Source organism: Gossypium hirsutum, chromosome D12, assembly GCF_007990345.1.
Source record: "Gossypium hirsutum isolate 1008001.06 chromosome D12, Gossypium_hirsutum_v2.1, whole genome shotgun sequence".
NCBI classification, from domain to species: Eukaryota; Viridiplantae; Streptophyta; class Magnoliopsida; order Malvales; family Malvaceae; genus Gossypium; species Gossypium hirsutum.
In genome coordinates, this window is record NC_053448.1 from 43,650,575 (window position 1) to 43,669,228 (window position 18,654).

Consider the following 18,654-nt stretch of genomic DNA (forward strand, 5'->3'; position numbering starts at 1 on the left):
GTATTTTCAATCTTTCAATCAAGCCCTCCTCTTTACTTTTTGTTCCAATTTATCCCCTTTTTGTAAGAGTTTGAATTCAGTACACCAACTTCATTTCTGATAAGAAAAATCTAAATTTAATAGCATTTTATCCGACAATTAGCCAAGAATAAATATATTAAAAATACGAATTTATCTTGCTATCATGCACTAACACATTAAAAAATATTTATATTAAAAAACACTATTATAAATATAATAAATATTTTATTATATTAAAAAACACAAATAAATATAATAAATGTTTTATTGTATTAAATATAAATTTTAAAATTTTATATTTTGGTTTGAATTATTTAATTAAATAATTTTTCTAAAATTTTGAATAATGAGTTTAATTATTATTAAGTTAGTGATTTAATATAAACTGTATATGCACAAAAAAATTGTTTTATCGCAGCTTTTAGACACTTGTTTGGCTAAAAAAACAAACATTTCGTACAGACAAGCTATATAATTTGGGCCTTCACTTAAAGCCCATTGCGTAAGCCAGCTATAATTTCTGAAGGCGAAATTTAAATGAAACAAAATAAATATAAAAAAGATAAAGAAAAATAAATGCTTTGGGCCCGTGTGAAAAAACTCAAAAATTGAGTCCCCCAACAGTAAAGGCCACGTAACAACAGTTCACACGTGCCAGGCCTTTACTGTCCTTCTTTACTTTTTTATTATTTTCTTCCAGATTCTTTTTCACTCTGGTTGTATGACTCGGAGTCGCAGAGAAAACAAAGCACCAAATTCAGCCAACAATGGTCTCTAAAGGGAGCGACCCTTCCACTAAATCTAAAGTTAGGATTTCTCTCTTTATCCTTTTGATCTTCAATTTTTCCCTTTTGATTTCTTCTTTTTGTATTCAATCTTCATTACTGATCATAAAAAAATTAGTTATCAGTCGCTTAAATTCACTGTATCATTTAAACATAAAATTTAAAATGATTTTTCAAAATATTATTTTGATTTTTAGTTTGTAATTGATCACGTAGACTTGAAATTCCACTGAATATTATTCGCCAATGGTTTTGTGTGGAGGCTGAGGTTTCTCTCAATTCCATCGCCGTTCACTGCAGCTTATACTCTGTTTGGCTGCTAATGAATTATAAAGAAACAGAAAACGGAAAGGAAAAAAAAATGGAATTGAGTTTCCTTTTTTCTTTTTAAAAAAAATCCGTTTTAGCTTAATTATCAATGTTTTGATGTTATTGCTATTATTTGTTGATATGGCAGAAATCACTTGAAGAGTGCTCTAGTGGTGGAGTAGGAAACTTGACACATAAGTTAAATCAGCTTAAAAGGCAAATTCAAGCGGAGAGAATTGCTTCGATTAAGGTGGATTAGTTATGTTCGTCACTTATGAATTTCACTTTTTAAATTATTGCTACATTATTTATTTGTCCTTGAATTTCACTAGCGTCGTCAATTCAGTGTGAATTTGATAAGCAACTATTACTGTTGTATTCGGCTTGTCTAAATTGAATTGATTTGCGCTCCAACCTGCTAGAGATGCAAATAAATTATATTTATATTGGGTGGTGTGCACAGGAAAAAGTCGAGAAGAACAGAAAGAAGCTCGAGAGTCATATTTCAGAGATTTTGTCAGCTACATCAAGTAGAAACGTTCTGTGTGTGGAGGAGAATGGATTTGGTAAAATGCTTTCTTCAAGAATCCAAATTCCTCTATTTAAGTATGCTGGATTTGTGCAAGGGTCGGGAGATAGAGACTATTCTAATGGTCACGAAGTTGTATCTTCAACAAGTGTCAAGCTTCCGTACGTTGAAAAGTTGCCACCATATACGACATGGATTTTTCTGGACAAGTAAGTTGGATTAATTTATTAGTTTGCCTAATTTTGAGTATTCTATTCTGTCTGTTTAGGTACACAATACTTCTGCTTTGAATCAGTATGCCACTAGAGACTTAAGCCATTAAGTCATGGGTTAGCTGTGCTACTTAAGTCATCTCCAGTGAGGGTTATAATTTTGGGGGGATTTCCTGAAAGGGCTTGATAACATGTTGAACACCAATATTAAGCCATTTGGAAAAACTAGCTATTTTATTAAGCCCTCAAGGTTTTGTTACTGATATTTAGTTCGAAGTTGGAGATTTCAGCAGCACAAGCATCCACACATGAACCTACCATCTTTCCTCGGCTCATCTTGTTTCCAATGAGGTTTTATTTTTGCTTGTCTTATCTTAAATATGCATCATTCAGCACAGAAATCAGAGAATGGCTGAAGACCAATCTGTTGTGGGGAGGAGACGTATATACTATGACCAACATGGCAGTGAAGCTTTAATCTGTAGTGACAGTGAGGAAGATATTGCGGAGCCTGAGGAAGAAAAACATGAATTTTCTGAGGTTGAAGACCGCATTTTGTGGTAAGTGAAACCAGATGCAACCTCCGTTAGTCAATAAAGAGGAGTTATTCATTTCTTTTAAAGAGAAACATCATATACATATACACATACATATATATGATTCTCTTGGGGAAAAAAGGAAGTGCATAGTTGCACCCGGACAGCTGAACTTCCTGTGCCTTCTTATTATTATACCGGTCAGAAGTTAACATCATCTACAGAAATGCAAGTGGTAGACATTGTTGATAATCTTTCTGCAATGTGGCATAGGACCTGTAACTGATTTAGTGCATGGTGAGATGGGGTTAGACTGTTGTAAAACCAATATGGCAAAAGTGTGCAGGTTCTGCTGCTGTTTTCTTTTTATACTATTAAACTCTTCATACTGGCATTTATTTCAGTATATTAAGTAACTGGTGGGATTTAGTGCAGAAATGACAGTGTCACCATAAGAGATGTTCATTTGGATTTTACTGAACTGTGGATAAGATATTTTCTATTGCACTTTATGGGGGAAAAATAAAAAAGCTCAATCAGTTTAGATTAACAATGTTGAGTTTGGCAGGAATGTCTGTCAGGAGTATGGTCTAGGTGAGGAAACATTGGCTGCTGTCAGCCAATTTATTGGAGTCACCGGCTCTGAAATCGAGGTATCCTGCTATAAGTATGGCTCATGGATGTCTTGCTTTGGATGTTGTTTGGTTTCTTTAATCCTTCCAAATATTTAATATTTATCAGTAACTGTTTTCTTATGAGATTTGCAGGAACGGCATGGCATGCTCAGAGAAAAATACAGTGACCAGAACATTAAAGATTCTGAGGATTGTAGATCTGAGAAGGGCATATCTTTGGACAAGAGCCTCAGTGCTGCCTTAGATTCTTTTGATAACCTCTTTTGCCGCCGTTGCTTGGTGCTTAGTCTCTAACCATCACTCTTAATGTTATTTGTTAAAGAGAAGCATGGGCATGTAGATATCATAGGCAGTCTTTGGACATTTTTTAACTCCCTGTGCTGATATATTTTGTACCTGCATGACAGTTATTTGACTGCCGTCTTCATGGCTGTTCTCAAACTCTAATTAATCCTGTAAGCAATGTATTTCTTGTCTTTCAAAGATTCAATGTAATGCGAGTTTGACTCATTAGTTTATCTGCTTTGGTACCTATTGCTTGACAGAGTGAAAAGCAGCCATATTGGTCTGAATATGAAGATGACAGAAAGCCTTGCAGTGATCAGTGTTACCTCCGGGTTTGATTTTTATTATTCTTTTGTGCTAAAAACCTTGTATGATGTCTTATGAGTTGATACTGCAAAAACCATTCTTGTTGATAACTTCATGGACAAAATTTCTCTCTTGTTCTCCAAATATTTGCATTCTTTCTTCTTCTCTGATGCTGCTCCTTGTCCTCAACACCTGGGTTCTGATGCAAAAGATGTTTTGTCTACCTATTTTAACTAATAAGCCTCCTATTTTTGTGTTTATCTGCAGCTCATTCCATTGGTTTGTTGTCTAATTTGTTCTTACCTAACGAAGAGAAATAGATTGTTTTAGTGCTCGTACTCATATGTTGCTGAGACAAGTTTGATTTGATGTGAATTTGAACTTGTTCATATCCTTGGAGTACCTTTTAGTTTCTTTTCAAGTATTTAGTTATCATCATATTCCATATTTAATTTTTGTTTGGATCTAAGATTTTTTATATTTGTCGGGAAAGAAAAATGTTTTGTGATTTCTACATCAATTCATGCAGTTAAGAGCCGTCAAAGATGTGGCAGAAGGTTCTGGTGTCAATGCATTGCATGGAGTGAAAACAACTTTAGAAGAAAAAGACAAGGTTGCATCGTCTGATGCCAAAGAGCAAAAGACTAATGTTGATGCAGATCTCATGCAAGATGAAAGAGGCATCTCTGAAGAAGAAGGGCCTGTTACTTTAGAAGGAATTAATAATTCAGAAGGTGCTGGTAAAGCTCTAACTTCGGTGATGTCTTCCATACCAATAGATAACCATGAAAATTCTGGAAAGCGGAAGGCCTCCCAAGAAAGCAATAGACCATTAGATGATCTGCTACACTGCTCTGATAGCAGCCAGGATTCTTCATGTAAGAAACAAAAGACATTATTGGTTTTGGATGTAGCCAGAGAGTCTTCTGAAGCTATACCAAGTCATGCCAGTGCTCAAAGTAGTAAAAGTAGGAACTATCAAGTTCGTACTCTTCTTGAAAATGAAACTCAAATTACAGCCAAAAACAACCAAAATGAATCTGGTGAACGGGGATTGGAAACTTCCACCTGTTCTGCTAGTGCTTCCAAGACCAAGGATAATACAAGGAATGGAGCCAAAGATGTTTTAAAGGTGCCCGAATTGAAGTGGTCATCTTCTGAGTGGAAGCCTATTGAGAGAGAATTGTATTTGAAGGGAGTGGAGATATTTGGGAGAAACAGGTAGAAGGGATTAGAACTTTTGTCAGTCTAGCTTTGCGTAAAATGCAAATATAAATATTTTTATTCACATTGGTTTCTGCATTTCTAAATATTGAATGGACTAAGCTCAGCAGTTTTTTTTACAAGACTAAAATGTGCAGAGCAAAAAACTCATAGTTAAAATTGTGTAACATGCTCGTATTTGTACGATTCAACTGCTTTACTCTCTTATCATGATGAACTTGTACATTTAGACAGTTGTGATTAGACTTCTTTCTTCTCCCTTCTAGATAACAATATGTCCATCCTTCTACTAATGTGTGATCCATGCTTTACAGTTGCCTTATAGCCAGGAACTTACTCTCTGGTTTGAAAACTTGCCTAGAAGTATCGAGTTACATGTGTGATGGTGGATCTTCAACACTAAATAGGTCCATCATGACAAGTTCATTTTTGGAAGAAAATGGGAAATCTGAATCAGATTTTATGGTATGTACCTGAACCCTAATTTCTCTCTATTTCCTACTATATGATATTTCTTTGATAAGGGGTGAAAAAGAAAAGGCTTCCAATTGCCAACCTGCATGGCTCTCTTGAGGCCATATTAATGACACTATCACCTTTATTAGCTACAATTGCAAGCATTCCTTTTAAGGTTAAATGCTTACCGATTCAAAAAATGTTCAAGAATCCATAGATATAGAGTGACATTACAATCTGCAATTAAAGTTACGTGGCCATTAAGGTTTGGCTATTTAGTTAGACAATGTTAAAGTAGGAAACCCATCCTGAAAGTTGTTGAATTCATCAAGCTTATATCTTTAGTGTCTGATTTCCATGAACAATGGTAAATTAGGAGCAAGCTGACTATGTTGCTCTGCATTCTGGTTTTCTTTTTACTTAATTTTGCAACTTCTAATATTGATTCATTATTAATTTATCTTGATCAGTTCATTATATAGCATTGTATTTTTTAGGGTGAATAATTGGTTCTCCATTGTAGACCTTTCTCTTTCCTGTTTGCATTGCATTATAAATACTTTTTCCCAATTAAAATTCTTTCTGTAATTCAGGAGCAAGAGATGTCAGCAAGACCACGATTGCTTCGTAGAAAGGGTAGAACACGGAAACTTAAATATTCTTGGAAGTCAGCTGGCCATCCCTCAATTTGGAAAAGAATTGCAGATGGAAAAAATCAGTCTTGCAAGCAATATACTCCATGTGGATGCCAATCAATGTGTGGAAAGCAATGCCCTTGTCTGAACAATGGAACTTGCTGTGAGAAGTATTGTGGGTAAGTTAAGTTGTTTTAACATGCGAATGTGAAAAAATATATACTTAGATGGTATGGGTAAGCAAATCTATATCTCACTGAATCTGAAATATTTACATTTGACCAGCTGCTTTTGTTATGGATGAACCAGTTGTTTCAGTTTTGTTTTTGTGTTTTTTTTTCCCGAACCAAAAATACCATGAGCCAATCAAGTCCAGAACATTCTTATAAATTCAAAGATTATGATCATTCAGATGCTCGAAGAGTTGCAAAAATCGGTTTAGGGGATGCCACTGTGCAAAAAGCCAATGCAGAAGCCGGCAGTGCCCATGTTTTGCTGCTGGGCGTGAATGTGACCCAGATGTTTGTAGGAATTGTTGGGTTAGGTAAAGTTTCATGATTTTATATAACCTATTACTAACATGATCTGTTAGTAATATTTATACATTTTGCAGTTGTGGTGGGGATTCGTTGGGTGAGCCACCGAAACAAGGAGATGGTCAGTGTGGAAATATGAGGCTTCTTCTAAGGCAACAGCAGAGAGTGAGCTACTAAGAATGTTTTAGTTATAAAATTATAGTTTCGAAATGCTTTAAAACTGGAATTTTCTTTTTGCTCCTCTTCTAATCTTTCATGTTTTTATTCTTCAGATACTCTTGGCAAAGTCTGATGTTGCCGGATGGGGAGCATTCCTAAAAGTAGGATATTACCCCGTTTTTTCCCAATGCAGACCTTTGGATAGTTAATTGTCTCTGTTTTCTTCAATTGTGTTTAAACTCTTTTCTGTGAACTTGATGATGTTGGTTCAGAATTCTGTCAACAAAAATGATTATCTTGGAGAATATACTGGTGAATTGATCTCCCACACAGAAGCAGACAAACGAGGGAAAATTTACGATCGCGCAAATTCATCTTTCCTTTTTGACTTGAATGATCAGGCAAGTGGCTCTCACATTTCACATTCAGCACTAAAATTCCCCCCTGTTAACAAAGGTGCTCTTTATTTTTTAATCTAAGATTGCTGCAATGATCCTAATATCGGAAGTATCATGATCACATTTTGGAGCTTAATTATATCCTAAATGTATTTATGTTAATAACTACATTACACCAGCATGTATAATCTGATTGGAAGCTGCTGTTTTGTCTTTGCAGTATGTCCTCGACGCATACCGCAAAGGAGACAAATTGAAATTTGCAAACCACTCTTCTAACCCAAATTGCTATGCCAAGGTATACAACCGTCCACAATACATTTTAGGGACATTTCTTGTTGTTAGTTAAGCTAATTCCTTTAGCTTGCACAGGTAATCTTGGTAGCCGGGGATCATCGAGTAGGAATATTTGCCAAGGAACGAATCGAAGCTAGTGAAGAACTCTTTTATGATTACCGTTATGGTCCAGATCAAGCACCTGCATGGGCTAGGAAACCTGAGGGTTCCAAAAGAGATGAAACATCAGCCTCTCAAGGTAGAGCGAAGAAACACCAGTCTCATTAAAGCAACCATCGACTAGACTTCTATATATCCTTCAGCTTCTTAGTATCATCACAAAAGAGGGAATTTCTTCGTAAGTAAAACATATGCAATATTGTGTCATTATGCGGTATATAGTTAGTTTCATTAAAGATATTAGGGTCAAGAAAATAAGATAGAAATAATTGCTTTGGCAAACAAACTAGGTGTGTCTAACAATAAAATTATAGGAATTGGTGGTAGAAAAGCATGTTAATCTTATAGAAATAATAGAAAGTTTCAAAAATGTTGACCCTGTTACTATATTTTTATTGAATAAAGTTGCAGTACTAGGATTGTATTTAGTACTTTGATTTAAGTAATTGTGAAATCATTACTTGAAATGTTTGCTTAAGAGGGGTTTGGGGGTCTCTTCTTTTCTTTTAGCACTGCCTTTCGTTGCAATATGGAATTTGTTTTATTTTGGTTAATTTGTTTAGGGTAAATTATTCCGTAATTTAGAGTATCGGACCGTTAAATATTAGTCCTTTTTTCAGTGTATTTACAATTGACTCGCTCTCCTAATCCTAGTGGAAGTAAATCAGCACCGTCAATTTGCATTATAAATAGGTTTGTTTCACCACAGACAGGATTGCTACTGTGATTTGAATCTATTGGATTTTTGAGGTGAACACTCGGTGCTGGTCAAAAGTCGAGGTCTAAATTTTAGTATCTTTAAACACGATAAAAAATAGATTTAATGATAAATTTGGTAATTTGGTAACTAATGTTTGTATAATTCTAAATGTATTTTTGAGTTTCTTTTGGCCACCAACATTTGGTTTGTTTTTTTTCAATTTGTTTTCTAATAGATTTAATAAAAGTACCATTAAAAAAGCTAATGAGATGATATAGAATTTCATACTGGGATATTTTTAATGAGATGTAATATATTACTTAGTAACCTAATAAGATAATTACATGTGAAAACTAATAAAATAAATAATACATTAAATTTAAAAAACAACTCTTAATTTAAAGAAAATAAACATAATTATTTAAAAAATTTAACTCAGTAAAAAAACTTTTCAATAAACAAACCTATAAAAGATTGAAACATTGAATTTATTCATTAAATCTATTAGAAAAAAGCAAATTGAAAAAAAGAACAAAGCTTGATAGCCAAAAAAGACTCAAAAATGTAATTAGGGCCATTTTGACAAAACATGTAAATGTTAGTGACCAAATTTGTCATTAAGCTTGAATAATAATTTTTTTTCACGACTATTTTACAACATGACAAATGAACATTTTAAAATGTTTACAATTGGCATCATCATTATTGTCAGAGGACATGTATTCAAGTACGTTGAAACTCATTGTTTTCCTAATTAAGAGTTTGGAAGGAGTTATGAGTAATTTTAGTCATTATATCATAAAGAGCTTATATGATAAAAAAACCTATAATGAAAATAGTTGTTTACAATGTTGCCAATTATATGTACAATCATTAAATCTCGATTTTTATAGTTAAAAGGATTAATTTGCTCTAAAAAAGACCTGTAAAGTAAATTTTTTAAATTGCATTGCTAAGATAAAAGATCAATTCGTTCTATTTAAAAAAAGATAGTTTATCCTCCTAAAAGGACCAAACCCAAAGGTTGAGAGCAGTGTAAAATCACCAAAGCAAGGCTTAATACATTTTCAAAGAGGAATCAACAAAAATTAACCTCAGTTAAATATTCTCAGATCGCATTTGAAGAGTTATCTCCTAAAATATTACATTTTGCATGATATTTCACAACATTACAAGGTAAAAATAATTAAAAGAATAATATGTGTTAAAAAGATCACAATCTAATTTTTGAGTGAAACTTGGAGTTTTCTTTGGATTGCAAATGGAAAAACAAAATTTCATTCCATGTATCTGGAACACCGGGAAGGCACCAATGGCTACAATCTTGAATGTTGGAAGAGTAACGAGTCCCTGTTTTTTTCCCGTATATCGACGGATGACCATCGATTCTATACGCAGATAAACCGGTTACATTCAGTAACGTTACCGGAGTTTTCATCTGCAAAATGACCTCTTCCACAATTCTGTTCTTCTCAGGGTATTCCATGCCTGAAGTGTCATTAAGAGGCCAAGTAGCTTCCATACAATGGCCGCCTGAATTCCATAGTCCTCCCCTGTAACCGATAAAAGTAGATGTTATTTTCTTTGTTTTAGGTCGGGCAATCCAAGATGTTAAAGGGAAAGTGTAGAACAGCAGCAAACCTGAAATGGGACGGAGCCAAATTCCGAAAGAAAACTCGGGTTTTCCTCGGATTAATGTGTCTATCAACCCATCCTGCCCATGTCATCAAAGCTTTTCCAAAAGCTGTGGAAACATCAAGCTTGGGATGTACTTGGTTCCCTTCTTGATAATAGTTGATCCTAAAATATAAAAAAAAAAAAACCCAACAGAAGCATATATAAATGTTTAGCTCACTATCACAACAATGTCATCCTAATTCTTACAAGGGAACTAAACATTCAGACAACCTTGTTTGAACTTCCCTAGCTTACAGTCAATGCAAGATTGAAAACCATACATGACAAGACTGGAAGAACCACAGTTCGATAATGGAACTAACCCGGCTTTTGTTTTGAAATGAGACCACCAATGTGCAGTGTTGAAGACCAAAATATCAGCTCCTTTCCATTTAGAAGAACCGTGATCGATGGCATCAATCCGTAAAGTCGGCCTCCGTTTTTGCCTTATTCTCGCCTTGCTTTCATGAACTAGAAAATGAGAAACATAGTATTCAATTGTACATTTGTAATCCTGCAAAGAAAAACAACCTCAATAATTCAACTATGCCTCAAATTTTCACACATATGAACAAGTTCATGGAACTTTAAACAATCAATTAAATTACCACAAATTTGAAGCTATAATTCCCTTTCTCTTTGGTGATTCTTCTTCCATGAGTTTCATAGACCTTCTTAGGATCTTTTACAGCTGACATTAACATACAAAGCATGGATTCCCATTGGTTTCTATTAATTGAATCCCCCACAAAGACCAGTCTTTTCCCACTGATCAAATCCAGCATTTTTGCAGCATTGAACCTACATAAAAAAGAAGAAAAAAACAGTCTTTGCTTGCATCAATTGCTAGATTCTTTGAGGAAGATCCACCTTTAGGAGAAGTTTTCGAACTATCTTATGCCGGATAATTGGCCAACCCCAACAAAGCCAGGTATCTTTTTGGTGGGAATTTTATCTTCCGTGATCTACCGAAGCCAGCATACCTTATCTTCCATTGTTGGGGTCAGAACGCTATTAAATAATCGACACATTCAAAACTTCTCTTAAAGTAATCCACCTTCAACAATATCCAAGAAAGTATCAAGTAAATCAATCTTTTTACCTAGGAAAATCACAGTCTTGTGGTTGCCATTTCCACTTCATGTAATCCCTATCTTGCCTTCCATTAGTACCACAATTAAAACCTTCATCAATGAAAGGACATGATCCATTTGTGTAGAGTGGATAGCTCTCATCGTAAACCCACTTCCCCTTCGTTACATCACAGCCATTCATCATCTTCTCCTCCATTTTCCCATCACCTTGAGCTTTAAATTCATCAGCTGAACTCACTTTTGTCATCTTCACTTCTTTGTGTTCCTTTAGAAGCTCAAGTTTATCATCAACTTCAATGTCTTCTTCCATTGTAGGTGCAGGTGTATCCTCTTCAACATCCTCAATTTCACCATCACCATCACCATCTTCTACAACTTCACCTTCACTTTCTTGTCTCTGGATCTGCTTAAAAACTGAAAATTTTACAGACCCAGATTCATTTTCAGGTTTCAAAAAATGGGTCGAATGGTTTACACTCTGTACTGAACCATTGCTACTGAACCTACTTAAGCTCTCTATGGTTATGGGTTTATGATTAAAAAGTGGTTTATTGAACTGAAAATGGGTTTCTCGATGGATTGCAGGGTTAGATTTGATGACCCAAGTAAATAAAAAAACCAAGAAGATTAAAGAAGAAGAAATTGCGAAAGAAAACACTAAGAATCTAGTGGATTTCAATGAGAAACTTCTTTGTTTCTCCATCAATGGAAGCTTCACAAGTAAAAATGCTTCAAAAATAAAAAGAAAAAATAGTTTAAAGGAATAGTTTTTCAAGGGGATTTGGTAGAGGAAACTTATCAGAGATGCATGTAAGCATGTTAATGAATATATGAGGATAAAAGTACGAAATTATCAAAAGAAACGACTGTAAAATAATTGACCATTAGTGTTTCTAGTTTACCAAACACATAAAATAATAATAATAATAACCAAATAGTTTAACAGGGAAGTCGAGAATTACTAGAATATGAACCACTTCTCCACACGACACGAGAGACATAGCTGGCGGCAACAATAAGCCATATATGATATATATAGGGTTAATATAATGTTTAGCCCCTCAACTTCTCAATTAGGTCCACTTTGATATTTATACATTTTTGGTTTACTTTTCTATTTAAACTTGGTAATTAGTTCCTTGAACTTGGATTCTTGTAGATTTGACAGTGCAACACTTTAAGATTATACTATGTTATCAAGGTTTTTAAACATAATTGATGTTCGAACTAGTTAGACTACTAATTCACGATTCAATTGATTTCAAGCGGATCGCTCAAAAGCCAATTCAACTTTTTGTCCAAAGCCGGTTTCTGGTCCAATATGTCTAGTCGGTCCACTTCAACAACCGTACCTGTCATCACTTGAAAATTAAAAAAGAAAATATTTTTAAAATTTTTCAGGTAATAATATGACACAATCTCAAAGCGTCAAGTTATCAGACATTTACATGTATCAAACACAAGGACCAAAATTGAATATCAAAGTAAACTAAAAAGAATATAAGTATCACAATGGACCTAATTATAAAGTTTAAGGAGTAAAAGTTATCCTAACCCTAGTGGTGGGCAATGTTGAATATATTTGAGAGGCTGTGCAATTAAAGTTAGATAAGACATATAGCACAGCAATGTTGAATATATTTGACAAATCTGAATCCATCCTTAACTTTTGTCTATAGTGTTTTTAAGGTTATTAAGCATTCTTTGCTTGTGTTTTAAGTCAAATAAAAAAGTGATGTAAGTAATAATATTTTATTTTTTTTTCATTAAGGAAAAAGAATTTTTTTTTTTTGCATATGATATGATGCCTTCTGTGTCAAGGGATAAAGATATTTATTAAAAATTAACCAATAAATTTATTTGGAATGCACATGCTTAAACTTAGGGTCCTCTAAACCCTATGAAACCCAAAAAAGAATATCATAGACTAAATTATTTAATCTTTTCTTGGCCGTAATTAATCAATCATTTAAGGGAAAATTTTTTTCCAAATAAATTAAGTGGGTAATTTCCGAGCAATTAGATGAGTTGAGCTGGTTTCAAGTTTAAATCATTTGAATTTTGTGATAATTTTGCTAAAATTATTTCAAACCATTTTTAGTAACAAAAATTGTATGATTAAATCGAGTCGACTCAATTTTGAATTTAAATTTATTAAAAAAATTTAAGGTTACGATAAATGATGTTAAAATAGAATCAATTTGACCAATTGAATTGATCATCAATTATCTAACTGGTCACATAAAACCAAATACAAACTAGATCATTTAAGCCAATAAAAAACTGAAAATTAAAACATGTCTAGTCCTGCCCCGTTTTTTTAAGGGGCTGAGCTTGAACAACGAACATATTGAACGTATTGCCCTAGCATTCAAATCTTTTGCAACTTAAACAATCAAATCCAGAGTTTAAAATAGAGTAATAAAAACATCATCGTATTTTGTCACAATTTGCTTCAGACCCCCCAACAATACCCAGTTTCTGAATTTCGAGTTTTCTCAACTATAAACTAATACATGACTTAACGTTTTCCCATAAACTTACAACTAGATAGCCGGCAATGACTGGAAAACGAGGGCCGTTTACGTTGATTTTAGATCACATATTGTGGTGCCGGCGCTTTAAGAATTCAAACCAAATGGCATTCTGGGGGTTTTGATATTATATGATGTCTGCAGCGATCATCTGGGATTATGAAAGTATGAACTGAAATTCGCAGCATTTGCTGTTTAGGTGCCGCTCATCATGACTCCCCCCAGGGTTGAAGCTCAGTAATGTAATCTACAAAGTACAAACACATGATACGCAACAGAAATTAAGTCGGTGAAACTGTTGTTCAATTAACTATAGCGAATATAAAGACTAGAAAGAACAGAGGTGTCAGTTAAATTACCACATTAATGACCTTGGCTTGGAATGGAACTGTCCACTTTCAATATCATCAGCCAGCTCCGCACCACCACCTCCACTAGCGGCAACTGCTTTGTTTTCAATATCTGTAACTTCTTTGCCCTCTCCGTCTTTGCTCTTACCAATATCTGCACTCACTTCAGAAGTGTTTGACACACAATGCTTTTGAAGCCATCTATCAGTTTCCCACAGGACATGCATGATGCTTTCTCGAGCAGAATAGCCATGGCTCTCAAAGGGTAGAATAACAAGGCGACAGAGAGCTCCATGACCCTTCAGGGCATTGAAGAAACGATCCGACTGCATCGTATGGATATGGCCAACAAGTAGGTAAGCAAACAAAGGAAGAGATTTATGATAAGCATCTAAAAAGAAATGTGTAACAGGTTCTGTTTTTCTATCAAGGAGACGGAGAGGGCTATCTAAAATAGCATAATTCATACGAGGGTGTGGGAAGCCATATACCTGCATGGTTAATGTTCCCGGGTTGTTGTCTTCTTCTCCATGGATAAGCAAGATAGGCTTCTTGATTCTGTTTGCAGACATGAATGGACTCATCTCTACATAAGTATTAGTTGCCTCCCAAAGTGTTCTATCCTCATTCTGCGCCAAAGAGAGGAAGGAAGCCATAAATCCACCAACGAGAAATGAAGAGAGAGAAGAAAGGGCAGAAACGGGCATTGAATTAAATATATTCAAATCCTTGAGTTCACTACCTGAAAACCGAAAGGTGTAAGGGTTCTATTGTAAGCTCCAGACCGAGCAATGCCACAACAGAAAAGGTGAGGAGCATGTGCGAGAAGGTTTGCAGTCATGAATGCTCCATAGGAATGTCCTCCTACAGCGATTTTGTTAGGATGCGCTACCTAAACACATGCAGCATGAGAAAAGCTCAAGTCAGAACTTTATAATCGGTATGCTGCAACAGGATGATGATTTGTATGGGAATGAAAAATATACGCACTCCACGTCGGATAACTTCCTCAACAGCTGCCTCTGCACTTGCAACCAGTTGCTCTACATACCTACACAGATAGTGATATGATGGGATAGGATATACATACACAGACATACACAAGCATGTATACTAATCATGCGAGTAACCTTTACCTATCATTGGCTTCTTCATCCCCTTCACCAATTATTGGGATCGTTGGCCCGGATAAGATAGCAAATCTACAAAGCGGAAATATGAGTCACCATAATTTAGTCTGCTGGCATCCAGCTGAAAAGGAAAAACCAGTGGAGAGGAAACTAAAAACACAAAAATGAGTATATAGCAAATATTGAAAGAATAGTTTCATGCCTTCTAGCAAGCCAAAGGAGAGCTGATGTTGGACCTATGCCTGCAAACTCATTAGGAGAACCACGAACTTGCCCAGCTGCATCTTTGCTTTTAAATTCCCCTGGGTAAGACCAAACCAAACATGGAAGAGGGCCGTCTTTTGATGGATCATAGCCTGGCGGCAAGTACAGCGTTGCAGTAAGTTGAACCCCATCCTTCCTCTCATATCTAATCATCTCTTTCTGCAATGACGCCAACTGTGGATACGGATGAGGGAAGTCTGTGATCTGACATAATTTCTTATCTGGCCAACTTTGGATGTAATATTGGGTATTCTCAGTTTTTGATTCTTTAGAAGTAAGAATCTTCAGGTCATTGATGTGTATATCCCCTTCTTTTTGATCAGACAGCAAAGCAACAACACTCTCATAATACTTTTCTTTGTCACTCTCCCATATTCGTTCTTTGCTGCCAGTATTTCTGGAAAATTTTTGCTTTTAGATTACAAAGGCACCAATAGACCCCACAACAAGAACACGCACACAAAAGAAAAAGGTTAATTCTTAAACACTTACATATCAAACAAATCAAGGAAGGGGGTGTCCCCCTCTGGTGTAGCACCATTTCCATTCAGCAAAAGATAAGTTGCGTCGTCATTTTCTTTCCTTAGTTTAGCTATCACATAATTCCCAGTAGAGGTTCTCCTCAGCATTGGAGAACCAGGATCAGAGTACACATCCTCAGATGACCTATCAAAGAGTATGCGTGGACTCACATCTTTTGATCCAGGAGATATAACCCAGGTTCTTGTTCGACGAGTCTTGTACCATGACTCGTACACGAGAGCCAATGAATCATCACACCAGGAAATACCTCTGTCAAAATGAAGAGTCACACAAATTAGAGAAACTTTGTGTACAACTCAATACTTAATAAGCCGATCAATCCCCTTGCCATAAACTATTGAGCAAAGACAATGCATACATGAAAGTTAAGTCATATAGATGCATGCTAAGGAAAATCTTTATCCCAACATTTGCTGCAGGAACTCGAGGATCTCCATGTTAGGTAATGAAATGAGAGCCAAGGGATGGCAGTCAAACATAGATTAGTACGTAGCAATTCAGTTCAGCACATCCTTCTCCATCTACTACAAATCTTTGACTCAATTTTAGAATTCCTATACTCTGATGATATAGTTGACATCAGCAAGCAGTCACAAACAAAGTTCACATCTCCGAGGTTTTGTGACATCATTGCAAATACATAAGAAAGAAAGGCCAGCTACATTCATCGATTAAAATCAATATAAAGAAACCTACAAAGATAAATATAAGAAGTGAAACATGTATACCTACCCATAGCGAAGATCAAGTTTGTGTAAGATTTCTGGCTCTTCACCTTCTTGTGGCTCGGCAGGCTGTGTATAAACTATATCACGTGGAGAAACTTCCACTTTTGCATCACCTCCATCTTGTGTCTCTGCCCTAAAAACTTCAGCAGAGTCAGGGAACTAAAATTACATAGAGAAACTTCATGATGAAACTATGACTTCATAAAATGCTTAAAAGTTTGACCATCAATAGTCCTATATAACTACATTCAATTTCATCTTAACAAATGCATAAGTGGGTAAAAGATACAGATACATATATACCAGTATAGAGTTGAAGGCTTATCTGCTCTCCAATTGAGTGACCTCATCCCATTTCGTACGCTATTGGATGCAATAGGGATATCCTCCGCAAGGGGCAAGTCGCAAAGTTCTCTAACAAAGTTCCCATCAGCTGTCCACAAATCCACTTTCTTGGGAAATCTTCCACATGGTACAATAAAAGAATATGGCCTATGAATTGAACTAATCAAAATGTACTTCTCATCGGGGGAAGGATCCAGAGATGTATAAATAGCCGGTGAACCAACCTCCTTCACCTTGCCATCCAAGGAAGCCAAAACGAGTTGAGAAGTGGCATAGTAATCAAATAAATCCTCATCGTACTCATCCTTCAGCAAATCCTGGAAAGTTCTAACTTGAACAATAGTTTTTTGCTCGTTGGATTGAATCTTCGGACCCGAAGGAACCAAAGGCTTCTTTGGTGGATCTCCACGAGACAAAGGAATAGTACAAACTAAGAGGGTAGAGTTATCCACCCAAACATAATTATCAAACACTGCATTCAGATAAATATCTGGAGACTGAAACAGCGGCCTAGCCATTCCAGTCTCGACATCGGCAACCCACACTCTAAGTTTACTTGAACTACTCTCCTCTTCCTCAAAACGAACACTAAAGGCCAAATGTTTACCATCATTAGACCAAGTAACAAAATTAATCTTAGCACCATCAGGCAATCCTCTAACCTCTGTTTCGGGTCCCAAAGAACCATCAGGCATCAGTGAATGAATCCCTATGCCAGTGTAAAAAGACATCCGGCTCCTGGTGTTACATTTCCCATCAATTCGAAGACCAGCAAGCTTTTCCTCAGGTCTCGCTAGTTCCGCTAATGGAGGCAAAGATCTCCGCTTCATAAACAGAATTTTATCCCTTAATGGCGAAAACGACAGCGCGGGAAGCGGCGGAGCATCAACTATATCTCGAATCTCCGGCGGCGGGACACGGTATTTAACTCCGATTACACTCTCTAAATCAAATTCAAAATTAAGTTAATATTTTTTTTCAAAGTTACTAACTTGGAACTGAAATTAAAAGTTCAAAATTCGGCACAAAAGAAACTAAAATCAAATTCAAATTTTGATATTTAACTCCGATTGCAACACTCTCTAAATCAAATTCAAAATTAAATTAATTTTAAAAAAGATACTAACTTGGAACTGAAATTAAAAGTTCAAAATTCAGCACAAAAGAAGCTAAATCAAATTCAAAATTTGATATTTTAACTCCGATTGCAACACGTTATAAATCAAATATCAAAATTAAAACTTTTTAAGTATAACTTAAAACTGAAATATATAAAAAAATCATTATTTTTAACACCAAAAAGAAAAGAGTACCATCGTCATCTTCAGCGAAAGTAAGAGAAGCATTTGCGGAGCCATTGCCGGCAGCGGAGCCGTCTTCAGCAAGAGCGGAGTTAACAGGGACGAGACGGTTGAAGCGGGAAGCGGACATGGCCGGTTTGAAGAGGTTTGTAGAATGAGTTCTGAGGTGGCGAAATGAGCGAAGGTTAGAAGAAGGGAATCGAGCGTTGCCAAGAGAAAAAGGATGGAGGAGACAGCAACAAGATAAAGAGTAAGGGGAGAGCCGATGATACACTTTGTAAAGTCGCATCATTTTTTATTTTGATGCGACTAAAAGTTGAAGTGCTACAATTATATTATTTAAAAAAAAAGAATAAAAGAAAATAAAATAAAGTAATAGCCCTGGTTTCTTGAAGGGGTGAAGTAACCTTTAGTCCCTATATTTGATATTTTTTCTCATTTTGATCCTTGAACTGTTTATCTACGTTAGTCTTAGAATTTGAAAGTTTTCTCAATTTAATCTTTAA

At 35.5% G+C, this 18,654-nt stretch overlaps 3 protein-coding genes across 4 annotated transcripts; 1 reads left to right on the plus strand and 2 right to left on the minus strand.

The window, feature by feature from the left end:
• The first annotated feature begins 695 nt into the window (after nt 1-695).
• Nucleotides 696-7,910, plus strand: LOC107945999 (histone-lysine N-methyltransferase EZA1). Of its 2 annotated transcripts, XM_016880183.2 has the most exons (17): nt 696-827; nt 1,264-1,365; nt 1,579-1,853; nt 2,255-2,416; nt 2,961-3,045; nt 3,160-3,306; nt 3,435-3,482; nt 3,573-3,644; nt 4,148-4,839; nt 5,157-5,307; nt 5,892-6,112; nt 6,346-6,477; nt 6,547-6,634; nt 6,742-6,789; nt 6,901-7,029; nt 7,247-7,324; nt 7,399-7,910. In XM_016880183.2, exons 1-17 carry the CDS (start codon nt 789-791, stop codon nt 7,588-7,590), a joined length of 2,661 nt encoding a protein of 886 aa, XP_016735672.1. In that variant the 5' UTR covers nt 696-788; the 3' UTR covers nt 7,591-7,910. The 2 variants fall into 2 exon arrangements, with proteins under 2 accessions (XP_016735672.1, XP_016735674.1); XM_016880185.2 differs by lacking the exons at nt 696-827; nt 1,264-1,365 and having other exon boundaries at nt 2,250-2,416.
• A 1,308-nt stretch (nt 7,911-9,218) lies between these two features.
• Nucleotides 9,219-11,935, minus strand: LOC107945998 (protein trichome birefringence-like 6). The gene is made up of 5 exons (XM_016880182.2): nt 10,962-11,935; nt 10,468-10,660; nt 10,183-10,373; nt 9,824-9,982; nt 9,219-9,735 (listed from the first exon to the last, which is right to left on the minus strand). Exons 1-5 carry the CDS (start codon nt 11,654-11,656, stop codon nt 9,396-9,398), a joined length of 1,578 nt encoding a protein of 525 aa, XP_016735671.2. The 5' UTR covers nt 11,657-11,935; the 3' UTR covers nt 9,219-9,395.
• Nucleotides 11,936-13,301: 1,366 nt separating this feature from the next.
• Nucleotides 13,302-18,476, minus strand: LOC107945997 (probable glutamyl endopeptidase, chloroplastic). Its single transcript, XM_016880181.2, has 11 exons — nt 18,161-18,476; nt 16,806-17,790; nt 16,507-16,635; nt 15,724-16,023; nt 15,170-15,628; nt 14,974-15,039; nt 14,828-14,888; nt 14,580-14,729; nt 14,329-14,466; nt 13,847-14,163; nt 13,302-13,734 (listed from the first exon to the last, which is right to left on the minus strand). Coding segments are annotated over exons 1-11 (2,886 nt in total). The 5' UTR covers nt 18,441-18,476; the 3' UTR covers nt 13,302-13,733.
• Between the last annotated feature and the right edge of the window lie 178 nt (nt 18,477-18,654).

Bases quoted from the DNA above. Each gene is read 5' to 3' on its own strand.
- LOC107945999 (XM_016880183.2), top strand. From the start codon at position 789: ATGGTCTCTAAAGGGAGCGACCCTTCCACTAAATCTAAA. The intron at 3,645-4,147 runs GTTTGATTTTTA...CAATTCATGCAG, and splicing joins GTGATCAGTGTTACCTCCGG to TTAAGAGCCGTCAAAGATGT. The intron at 6,635-6,741 runs GTGAGCTACTAA...TTTATTCTTCAG, and splicing joins TTCTAAGGCAACAGCAGAGA to ATACTCTTGGCAAAGTCTGA.
- LOC107945998 (XM_016880182.2), bottom strand. From the start codon at position 11,656: ATGGAGAAACAAAGAAGTTTCTCATTGAAATCCACTAGATTCTTAGTG. The intron at 10,661-10,961 runs GTAAAAAGATTG...TTTTTTATGTAG, and splicing joins CAAGACTGTGATTTTCCTAG to GTTCAATGCTGCAAAAATGC. The intron at 9,736-9,823 runs GTTTGCTGCTGT...TATCGGTTACAG, and splicing joins TTGGCTCCGTCCCATTTCAG to GGGAGGACTATGGAATTCAG.
- LOC107945997 (XM_016880181.2), bottom strand. From the start codon at position 18,440: ATGATGCGACTTTACAAAGTGTATCATCGGCTCTCCCCTTACTCTTTA. The intron at 15,040-15,169 runs GCATGAAACTAT...TCCGCTTTGTAG, and splicing joins CTCCTTTGGCTTGCTAGAAG to ATTTGCTATCTTATCCGGGC. The intron at 14,467-14,579 runs GTAGTGAACTCA...TCTTTGGCGCAG, and splicing joins TTACACCTTTCGGTTTTCAG to AATGAGGATAGAACACTTTG.